The sequence below is a fragment of the Chrysemys picta genome, chromosome 18, assembly GCF_011386835.1.
Source record: "Chrysemys picta bellii isolate R12L10 chromosome 18, ASM1138683v2, whole genome shotgun sequence".
NCBI classification, from domain to species: Eukaryota; Metazoa; Chordata; order Testudines; family Emydidae; genus Chrysemys; species Chrysemys picta.
The window spans coordinates 25845107-25856349 of NC_088808.1; the positions used below are offsets into that span (position 1 = coordinate 25845107).

General features: G+C 39.0%; 1 protein-coding gene across 9 annotated transcripts; it reads left to right on the forward strand.

The window, feature by feature from the left end:
* The first annotated feature begins 8 nt into the window (after window positions 1–8).
* Window positions 9–10417, forward strand: ZBTB43 (zinc finger and BTB domain containing 43). Of its 9 annotated transcripts, none has more exons than XR_010593746.1 (4): window positions 9–166; window positions 4303–5751; window positions 5896–5931; window positions 9342–10417. XR_010593746.1 is itself a non-coding variant. In XM_065572735.1 (4 exons), the coding sequence occupies exons 2-3, from the start codon at window positions 4326–4328 to the stop codon at window positions 5913–5915; spliced, it is 1230 nt and encodes a 409-aa protein (XP_065428807.1). In that variant the 5' UTR covers window positions 9–166; window positions 4303–4325; the 3' UTR covers window positions 5916–5931; window positions 9342–10417. The 9 variants fall into 9 exon arrangements, 7 of the variants coding, with proteins under 7 accessions (XP_065428807.1, XP_042710389.1, XP_065428806.1 ...); XM_065572735.1 differs by having other exon boundaries at window positions 4303–5535; XM_065572733.1 differs by adding an exon at window positions 4026–4142 and having other exon boundaries at window positions 18–166; window positions 5896–10417.
* The last annotated feature ends 826 nt before the right edge of the window (window positions 10418–11243 follow it).

The following is an 11243-nucleotide window of genomic DNA, read 5'->3' on the forward strand; positions in this document are numbered from 1 at the left end:
ACAGGTGGAACAGTTCCGGTTCCTCATGACCCGGAAGCGAACGCGCGCATAGGGAGGAATCGCTTCCGCGCGCTGCCGGGCTGAGGCCGGGAAGTCGCGGCGGTAGCAGCAGCGATCGGAGCCCAGCAGCGGGACCGGCCATGTGAGAGATTCCCCGCCGCCCCAGGTGAGGCCCTACCTGGATCTAGGCGCAGAGGGGGACTCCTGGGCGCCCCCTTCGCCCCCGCGCGGTGTTGCCGCGAGAAGTGAGAGGGGCCGAGTCTTATCGCTTCGCCGCCCGGGTCTGTCTGCCTGTGGCGCGGCCTGAGGCCGCCCCGGCCTGGGACCCCCGACGGGCGCAGAGCTCTCCGTCCCACAGCAGGGACCTCCCGCCCGGGGGCTGGGCCGACATGTTCCGGTGGGCGCCGTCGCACCCTGTTCAGCCCCGCTGATTCCCAGCAGCAGGAAAGGGCAGGCACAAAACAGCCAGGGGATGGGCAGCCTGTGAAAGTCCTCAGCCCAGTGTTGTTAAGGGGGCAGATGCCTCTCAGTAGGATGTTCGCTTCGAAGCTTAGTGAGGCATCCTTTAACCACCTGAGGTGGGCTGAGTAATGCTGCCGAGGGTAAAGCTCTGCAGTACTCTTTGCAAAGTTATGTAGTTATACAGTACTTCACAAGTAGCACCAGTCATAGACGCCTTCCACCCTTGGATATACAATGGTAAATCCTTCCACTTGTGTTCAGTTCCTGGCTCTGCTATAGACTTCTTTAGCAACCTGGGGCACACCATTTAATCTCTCTGTACTTCAACTTTCTATCTGTAAAATGGGTATAATAGTTCCTTTGGGGGTTTTTTGGTGTCTGTTTTTTAGATTGTAAACTTTTCTGAGCATGAACTCTTAAGATGTGTAGTGCAGCTAATGTGCTTGAGCCTTGAGGTGCTCTGCATAACAAATAATAAAGTAACACATTTTGTAAAAACAAGCTTTTATAAATTTTGAGACCAATTATTTATTTCCAAAATATATTATTCTAATCATATTTTACCTTGCAATGTTTGAACCCAAACATCCTAGTACTAAGAGTATGGAACTCTCTTTAACCAAAAGGGGGCAGTTTTATTGACTTTCATTGTCCAAGATGAAATAAATACAGTAAGGAAACACAGACAGTAAATAGTGGGAAAGAAAACAACATTTTAAAAATACTTTAACTTTTCATAGCTAACTTATTAATAATATGTAAATAAATTTTTGTTTACAGCATGATTAAGTTGACTGCCTTTATGTAAACACTTATTTTTAATGGTAAACTTCGTATACAAAAGCAAGAAAACAGATCCCTTCTAGAAATGTTACCATGTTGAACCCATATGTATTCTGTTGTGTACATCTTTATGGGATTAGGATGTATGCTTGTTGAAAGATGGTAGTTTAGGCTAGTCATAGTAATGCCTTTCAAAAATGCATTTAGCATAACATTTGTTATAAAGAATAAGAATTCTTATAGTAGGATAATTATGTAAGACAAGTTGTTCCTAAAAAATATAGGATAAGAGATAATGGCTGTCTGCTTGTTGTTACTGAAGAGCTGCACTTCGGTAGCCTTGTTATGTGCTTCTGCAAAGCAGAAAATAACTTATCCATGACAGTACTGTTTCTACATCAGTGCCACGGTAGGCTGCATTGGCTGGAATTCTTACAGTGGGACTGGGTTTCTTTCTTTATCAGGGATGACTGCAGCCCTAGCATAGGCATAAGGAAAGTGATGCTCCTAATAAGAGCTGATTGCACTCCTGTAAAAGAGGAGCAATATTTGTAGGAAAGAGTGAAGGGGAGTGAAAGTGAGGATTGCTGGTAAATACTAAGATTAAATATGCAGACGCCATTATACCTGTTACCTGGTTCCTACTTCCCAAAAGAGCCCTCTTAGAAGCAGATACAAGGCAATTAACTGGTTGGTAAGACCTCAGAAATAGCTTTCCTTCCAATAAAATTTTTTAAAATCTGATACTTTTATTAATAATCTACTGGTTTAAAAGGAAATCAGCCATTTAGCATTTTGACTGGCTGGCACACTATCAGTTATTGGACAAATTGATATCAGATAATGATCACCCATCATGAGTGGCTGAAAATGATCCTATGACAATTCAGTACATGTCTGTTTGCCTCCTGTAAATGGTAGTGAGGTTAGTAGGAATGCTGATTAGTTACACACAAATGCAAATAAGTATATTGTGATTATTCACCTCCAACGACTCTCTTTTTTTTGTTAGACCTCTAACTAAATAAAAAAGGCAAGACAATTATGCTGCTTTAATTTTTAGCCTTAATGTAGATATTTCTTTTCCCTTTATTAAATTTTGGATGAAGGAGTTCTGATAACTTCTGTTTTGAATGCAAAGTGCATCTCTGCCTCCAAAATGACCAGGAAGAGATAATCATGAGTTATCATTTGAATTGTTATGGGTGACTTGCATCATTATTCTCTTTGTGTAGTCTGTGCTTTGCATGCAAATAATGATGCTGTTTGTTTAGCATCTCCTAAATGAAATATTGATACTTGTCAAATTTTGCATACATGTGCTTGTTTGTAATAAGAATGAGCTTAATCTTCAGCAAGGGTGTTTTAGGTTAGATTTCAAGGAAAACTTTCTAAATTTAAGGGAATTCAATCTCTGGAATAGGTTTCCAAGGGAGATTGTGGAAGCCCGATTTTTTTGAAAGTTTTTAAGAACAGGTTGGACAAACATCTGTCAGGGATGGACTAAGTTTATTTGGTCCTACCTCAGCGCAGGGGACTGGACTTGATGATCTCTCAAGGTCCCTTTCAGCCCTACGTGTCTATGATTCTATGAGTGAATTGGGGCTTCTTTCCTAGATTTTTGTCCAGTCTCTGTTAAACATTAGAAAGAACTTTTTATGAAAGTCAGAACTTTGTTCCAAGAGCTAAAGATTTCAACAATATAGATACTTTGAAGAAAATCTAAATACCATGCATTGAAAAGTATATTCCTGTAATTGACTGTCACAGTCTAACAGTTTCTTCCATTCTGTTGATCATAAAAAATAATAGTTTTTCTTTCAAGTAGCTGATGCACAAAAACTTCTGGAAGCTCAAATAGCATCTGACCACACTACATCTGATTCAAGCCTGTGCTCTTTTTAAAGTTTTCAGTTACATAATCTACAAATGTATCCACACGGCTAAATGAGAACCATTTTTTTTTTGGTGTTTCCATAATTCCTGTTCAGGATTTGTAACCCAGTAATTTTACACCCCTGTTGGCCTATGTCTTTGCTTATAATTTGGTACTTTAAATAAAACTTTAAAATATAAATCATCTCTGTTTCTTTACTATCATGTAACAGACTTTGAGCCTGGGTATGTCTTTTCCTTTTGTAACTAAACAGCTGAACTATTTGAGACCCTTAATAACCTTCAGTTTATTTGAGGAGTTTAGTCTTGTTAGTTTCCAGTTTAAGCAAGAAAAACACTTAATTTAAAAGGTGCTAAATCAAGGGGTTTTGCAATAAAGTAACATTTGAAAAAGCTCAATATTTGTGTACTGTAACAGTCTCTCAGCTCCCCACTAGCAACATCTACTTCCTTCTTTTAAAAAATGAGTGCAGAAAAATATTGTTCATAATAAAGGTCACTAACTTTGCTCTATTTAGGACTCTGACAGTCACTTTCTTGCAATATGTGACTCATTATATTGAGCTATGAAATAACATATTACTTATTTTTTTTAAATAATAAAGTGAATTAGTTTCTTAAAAGGGGCCAGTTTGCTCTTATAGAAAAGTTTGATGTGATGATTTGGCTGGCAGTTGGAAAACAGAATTGATTTCTCCCACTTGAGAAACTCTGGGACATTGTGGAATTAGTTAATAAGGAATGCAAGCAACCCTACTGCTGTAATCTCATCAAAATAACCACTTTTTTTACACTTGACCCTCCTAACCCCATTCCCATAGAATAACTAGCTGTACAGAATACGCAATACAGCTTATATGTCCAACCTTCATGTTTGTGCACAGATGGTGTAGCAGCTTGTGATCTTGTAGAACATTTTTAAAATCGAAAGACTAAGGGGAATAGAAAAGGCAGAAACAGCCTGGCAACTGTGGAGGTTCCTAAAAGTTTTGTTTTTTTGGGTAAGTAAACCCACTTATCTTAAATATGTCAGCCCACTTAAGTGTCCCTTCCTAAAAAAGGAAAGACTTGAAGATAAGAGAGTGGAATGAGCAAACTTAGCCTCATCATAAATGCTGCTTAGTTATGTTGAAACTGGTTATATTTTCCTCTCTCTTGCAGCACAACACTAGATTTGTAATGAAATGGAGTCTGGGACAAACTCTTTTCGAGTGGAATTTCCTGATTTTTCTAGCACCATTTTGCAGAAGTTGAACCAGCAGCGCCAGCAGGGACAGTTATGTGATGTTTCCATTGTAGTTCAGGGCCATCTGTTCAGAGCCCATAAAGCTGTCCTTGCAGCCAGCTCACCTTACTTCTGTGACCAAGTACTCTTGAAAAATAGCAGGCGAATAGTCCTTCCGGATGTGATGAATCCAAGAGTGTTTGAAAATATCCTTCTGTCTACTTATACGGGACGGTTGGTGATGCCTGCTCCAGAAATTGTCAGTTATCTGACAGCAGCAAGTTTCCTTCAGATGTGGCACGTAGTAGACAAATGCACTGAAGTGTTAGAAGGGAACCCAACAGTTCTCTGTCAGAAGATGAATCATGGCAGTGATCATCAGTCCCCAAGCAGTAGTAGCTATAATGGACTTGCTGAAACCTTTGAGCTGGGCTCTGGAGGACAGCCAGACTTCCACAAAGTGCAAGAGCTGAGGGACGGTGAAAATGAAGAAGAAAGCTCTAAAGATGAGCTGTCATCTCAGCTAACAGAACATGAGTACCTTCCCAGTAATTCTTCAGCAGAACACGACAGACTCAGCACAGGAATGACAAGTCAGGATGGTGAAGAGGGAGCCAGCGACAGTGCAGAGTGTCAGTATACAAGGCCTATCTATAGCAAACCCAGCATCATGTCACACAAGCGTTGGATCCATGTGAAACCAGAAAGATTTGAACAGGACTGTGAAGGTGTAGATGCACATACTTATGATGAGCACCAGGTGTCTGAATCCATGAATGTCATTCAGACAGAGCATTCTATCCAGTCTTCAGGAGTTGAAGACTTTCACGTAAGTGACAAAAAGATGGAGGCAGAATTTGATGAACAGGCTGATGAAAATAACTATGATGAGCAAGTTGATTTCTATGGCTCTTCTATGGAAGAATTTTCTGGTGAAAGGGCAGATGGAAATCTAAATGTTCACAGACAAGATGTTATGATAGCAGCAGGGTATGGTGAGAGCATTGAAATGGCTACAGGAATTAAAGAAGAAACCACCCTCTCTGGATTCTCACCTACTGACAAACTTTATCCTTGTCAATGTGGTAAAAGCTTTACACACAAGAGTCAGAGGGATCGGCACATGAGCATGCACCTGGGTCTTCGGCCTTATGGTTGTGGTGTCTGTGGTAAGAAATTCAAAATGAAACATCACCTTGTCGGCCATATGAAAATCCACACAGGCATAAAACCTTATGAGTGTAATATCTGTGGGAAAAGATTTATGTGGAGGGACAGTTTTCATCGGCATGTAACTTCTTGTACTAAGTCATACCAAGCCTCCAAAGCTGAGCAGAATACTACTGAGATGAACTAAAACATAAGACTTATAATTGTTTAGCAGAGTAAGCAAAATAAACTAATTATGCAAATATTGTCTGGTACTTGCTATTGTGAAATTTAAGGTTTTGGTTTTTTCAAGTTCTAAGGATGTTGCTGATACAGGTGTGAGCAGACCAAATTTTGTCCATCTACTGTCTCCACTGCAGGTGCTTCAACCCTGCCCTGATGGGACCCCTTTAGAGGTGAGAGGGAAGTTCAAATCTCCATGGCTTATTCATAGGACCCTCTGCTGAGACTGTAACTAATGAGGCCACTTGTGGTGATGTTTTTTGTTAATATATTATTGCTGTTATTTATTGTTTCACAGTAGTGCTCAAGGGCTCTGATGGAGGCTCCATTGTGCTAAGAGTTAAATAAACATTCTGTAAGTTCCAGACCCAAAACCCACAATCTTAAAGCCTCAATCCTGCAAACACTTATTCCTGTGCTTAACTTTATGCATGAGAAGGTGGCAATAAGGGTAGCAGTAGCACAAGATTGCATACGTTAGCTATGTGTAGAAATTGCAGGATTCAGGTGTTTTTGTTTTAAATAAATGAATAAAGGATTTTAGTTATATAGAACTTGCTGTCAGCAGGGAACTGAACAGATGTCACCAACTTACTTAACATGGGTCATTAAACAGCCTTCAGATAGCTATATTTTTTAGTGAAAAGCCACTTTTTGTGTCAGGCCTTCCTTTACTTGTTTGTTTACCCATTTTTTTCTCTGGCAGAGTGTCTGGTTCTGTCTAGTTACTGGGCCTAGTTCTATTTGTTCATTTTTGTAAAGCACTTGGATATATCATGATGTGTGCTGCATACATTTAAGAGACAGTTACATTAAAACTTCATTTGTTTATACCCCTGCAGTGTATAATGTTAAAGTCGGTTGGGCTGTCTTTCAACCTTGGCTGCCACATCGTAAGAGAACTTGTGGAAGTGTGTGTAGCAAGAGGGCATTTTATCAAAATGTTTTTATTTTTTTAAGTGCATAGTTGGTATTATTCCAACACTCAATAAAGCCTTTAACCTATAGCTCAAGTTTCAGATTTTCATGGCTTACAGCAGTAGCAAGTACCAAACTCACTGTATAATACAGGCTTGTTTTCTTGGTACTAAAACTTGTTTGAAAATTTCTATCCTTTTAAATCTGAAGAGCTAGAGACTTGCTTCAGGAAGTTCTTATTAGTCATTGATAAACTGGTATTTAAATATTTAATCCTCTACTGGTTGAACAGTGGGGTCCATAATACATGTTCTTGATTGTCAACTACTGTTACTCTGATCCCATTGAAAGGCACAAGCAGGTCAGAGCTGTTTTCTTTCCAAATGAAGGCCCTAGCTGACAAACAATTTAAATTACCCTAGTTGGATCCCGTTTAATTATATAGTGGGATGTGCACAAGTTTCAAGTTTGTGAGCAATTTCTGGATTCTTAGTTGTGGGAAGGTGGCACTGGTGCGTTATGAGGAGGATGTATTATACACTGGACTCATGCTCTAGCAGATGGAGCATTGTCGTAGTTCTGGGAGATTTTGACAACCATCCAGGCTAGAGGGAATGCATCAGTTGTGAAGGTGGAGATAAGATTTAAGATGGGGGTTGAAGAAGGCAGCTCAAAATGGTTGAAAGCCTTTGCATTCCTACTCAGAAGCAGTTAACATACAATGTAGTTTACCTGGTGTAAGAATGAAAGAGCCTCTTTAGCATACACTGTGGTCACGATCAGAAGAGATGAGTCTACATACATGTAGCCCTCTTCCAGCGCGGGTAACTTGTAACAAAATAGTTACCCAGCACCAAATGGCTACCAAACATGACTGGCCCCAAGTTGCATCCAGATTCTGCAATCTGTAGAATCATGGAACTAAAATACGAAATGACCCATTATGTTAAAGTCACACGCATAAACAGATAATTCCCCGTTTAGCTGTTTTTCGTCTTTATCTGCTTAAGAGCCCAATTAAAAAAATATTTTAACATCTAACCAAACTGTATCCTGAACATGAATGTCTGACACACAGGTGAGCTTCATTACTTGGTGGGCTATTACTGCAACTCATTGGCATATTACTTAAATTTAAGTAAAAATAAGTTTTTTAAAGGCTCTCAAATTTTACTCTATCAATTCTTCAGATATTTTTCATACAGAATTTTGAGTACAGAACATGAGTCCATTGCTGGCAATGGACATACAAATGGTCAGCACTTGTTCTTAGCACTTACTTGAACTCTACATCGAAGCAGAGTGGGGGTGATGATTGCTGTCTAACCCATGTACTCAAGGTAACTAAACAGGGATCTGTTCACGAACACTGTAACCTGATCAATGTATAGAAGCACTTTGTATTTAAAAATCTTTATACATATTTTTTACATTTAGAAATTATATAGTCCCTCTATGGTTTCTTTCCACATTTACACACTCTATTTAATATTGAAATTTATAATGGTAGCAGGTTATTTCCTTGTGTGTTTACATGACTGTAGGCAGAGAGTTCCTTTCCCCACCTCCTTACCACATACAGGGAGTACTTTTTGTGAGTTTTATGGTTCCATTTGGAGGAGATAATGCTCCTGTTCTCTTCAAGATTGTTCTAGTACAGTGGCTGTCATTCTTTTCTATACTGTGACTCTCCCCCCCCAAAGGACAACAGAGAAGATCTGGGGACCCATCTGGCCATAAAAAAAGAGGGTGGTTCAAACCCCAGGTTGAGAACCCATGGTCAAATAAAGTATACTTCCATCAGACTCAGACCACCCTACAGAGCTGCCTGTGAAGCCCTTTCATTTACCGGCTTGAGATGATTTTTATATGGGACTTTTAAAAGTTAACTTTAAATAGGAGTAATGTTTAGATAACTTTGAAATAGAGCTTTAAAATAATGTACTAAGAGACACTTTAAAGGTTTTATACAGGTGTAGTAGGTGTGTGTGTGTGTATGCTTTTAATGACTTTTCATGAATAGTAACTCTAACATCTAATCCTGTTCTGCCCAATAGGTTGTGACATTTTGTGTTGAAATTCCAACATATTTGACTCCATTAACATTTGTAATCCTTGACACTTGGATTTTTGGTATTAAACCACATTAAATGCTTTGGTTACAGGTAGATGTTGTCTTAATTTGGGGGGTTGGGGCAGGAAGTGGTAAGTGGCTCTCCAGAATCCTCACTTCTACATGATCCACACTTAACTAACTAAAACAAGAAAGGCTGGATGCAGCTTCTTCTAGAGCTTATAAGCACCACTGTCAGGATGGCCTTGTACAAGGGATAAAAGATGCATTCTGGTCTGGGAAACAAGGGATCCACTTAATATATATTTTAAGGTGAATGTTATGCATTTATGCTTATGCTTTATAATTTTAGATGAGACCATTTAAAAACATAGTTTTGTTAATTTTTTTTATCCTTCCCTTAAATATTCCCTCTTCTTGCTAGTAGACATTAGCAGAGGGGATGTTTTATAAACACCTGGATCATTGTAGAGAGATAAGAAGTGGTAACAATTTCAGAATCTTCTGTTACTGAGAGTCCACTGCATGGCCTGCTGGTGATGAGAACTCCTAAGGAGACTAAAGTTAAATTCCTTCCAATTCCATCTCTAGGTTTCTAAGATCATCATTACCCATGGTATCTAAGCAATTGAAATTCTGACGTACAGTCTCCTGCAGTCATAGTGACAAGTACCTGACTTCTTTTCTCAGTGGAGCTGTGAATCTGTCAGGAGTCGTTTTTCTCCTTTTTTGGGTTTATATATTAGCATTCCCATTTTGCACACTAGTATTTAAATAAATAAAAAAAAGGCACCACCTTCCCAGTTTCAAGTAGCAACCATTGTTGATCGCTTCATGGACAAGCAGAGAGACCCTAGATGGTACTACTGGAAGATCTTTGGTCTCAATTTTCCCTCAGATGTAGCTTCCCTGTCAGGACTGATAAAATACCACACATCAGAGGCCAGGAGGGAGCTCTGAGATTGCCATATTTCAGTGTCTTTTATTGTAAGGTCCATACTTCACATCACTGTACTTCTGGACATGAAAGAATGGACATCCTTCAGACCACCTAAAGTGAACATTATTGGGCTGGTGCCAGAGAGCTAACCCATCTTTGAATCCTGAGAGCCAGCAGTTTTGTATTTAGTATCTTTATTTAGCAGAGTTGGAAGTTTTCTCAAAACAGCAAAGGAAGGTTGCTACTTTCCTCCTTTTAATTATATTTAACTGACTAGTTAGAGTTTTTAGTTTAAAAGCTCTAAGCTGTCTGTGGCCCAAGGGGAGATGCTGGAAAACCAATCTATTTTTAATGTGATGAAATTATCAGACTTTGATAACTTTGCTTGAAGCCTGTGTCATAAGTCAATTGCTGCTGCTTTTTTGTTCTCCAAGGGATCTTTCTTCCAGAAATGTAACTGTTTATGCAAGTGAGCTACAAAAGTTTTTATTATAAACAAAATGTCATTTATAATAGTAAAGTTGCATATCTTATTGATACTTTGTGAGATGTTATGCCTGTATTGCAAAGGTTGGATAATTTTGTCTATATAATATTGCTGTCCTAATTGCACAGCATGGTTTTACTTAATTTAATGTTGCTGTTTAATATTTTCTTCTTATAGAAGAGCTCCATGCCCTTTTTGGTATAACATGTTTTAATAAATGTTATCTGTCAACTTTGTAAATGTTTTCCTTTTTAATTCTAAGTAAACAAAATGAGTGCCTGTTTAGCTCTAATAGTGTTTTGCTATTGCCATGAAAGATAACAGCTCAAACATAATTTCGGTACATCAAAAAGCAGCCCGTACAATAAAGTGTCATTACATATGATAAAATAAGGAAAAGTACAGCTAGTAATGCATCTTTATTGACACATCAAGTTTACCTGCTAATTTTGCCTAAGTTTTTCTTCTATATACACTTCAGGCTGATGAACATGTAAACTATATAACTAAGGGGCCTGTGCCTGCTTAACCAATATAATCCATGTTCTTGATTCTTCCTTTCTCTCTTCCCCTCCCCCCCCCCCCCCTTTCATTAGAAAGGCCACTGTATACCACATCTGGGCTTGGCAGTGAGAGAGCTAGGGATCTAGTCTTAAACTACTTGACTGTCGATGTCACAGAAATCAGAGAAACAGTGCAACTGACAAACACCTGTAGCAAGAATAAAATGTTCATATTTTAACAGCTACTTTTGACTTGAAGATTCTGGGAAATCAGTGAATGGAATTGCTGTAGGATTCAATATTGTTGCCACCATCAACTATGCATGCACGTCAAGAGGCAAACAGAACCCTTTGCATTTTATTGGTTGATATATGTAGTGGCATTTATAAGACCCCAACTGCTATTGTATGTAGGCATCAAAATGGAGATCAGCACATGTACCATTGGCAGATCTTAAACCCTTTGGAACACTTAATTCTATGGTCTGTATTATATACAGGAGGTCAGAGTAGATCTAATGGCTCCTCACACTACACCTTCACCATTTTTCATATAGATAAAC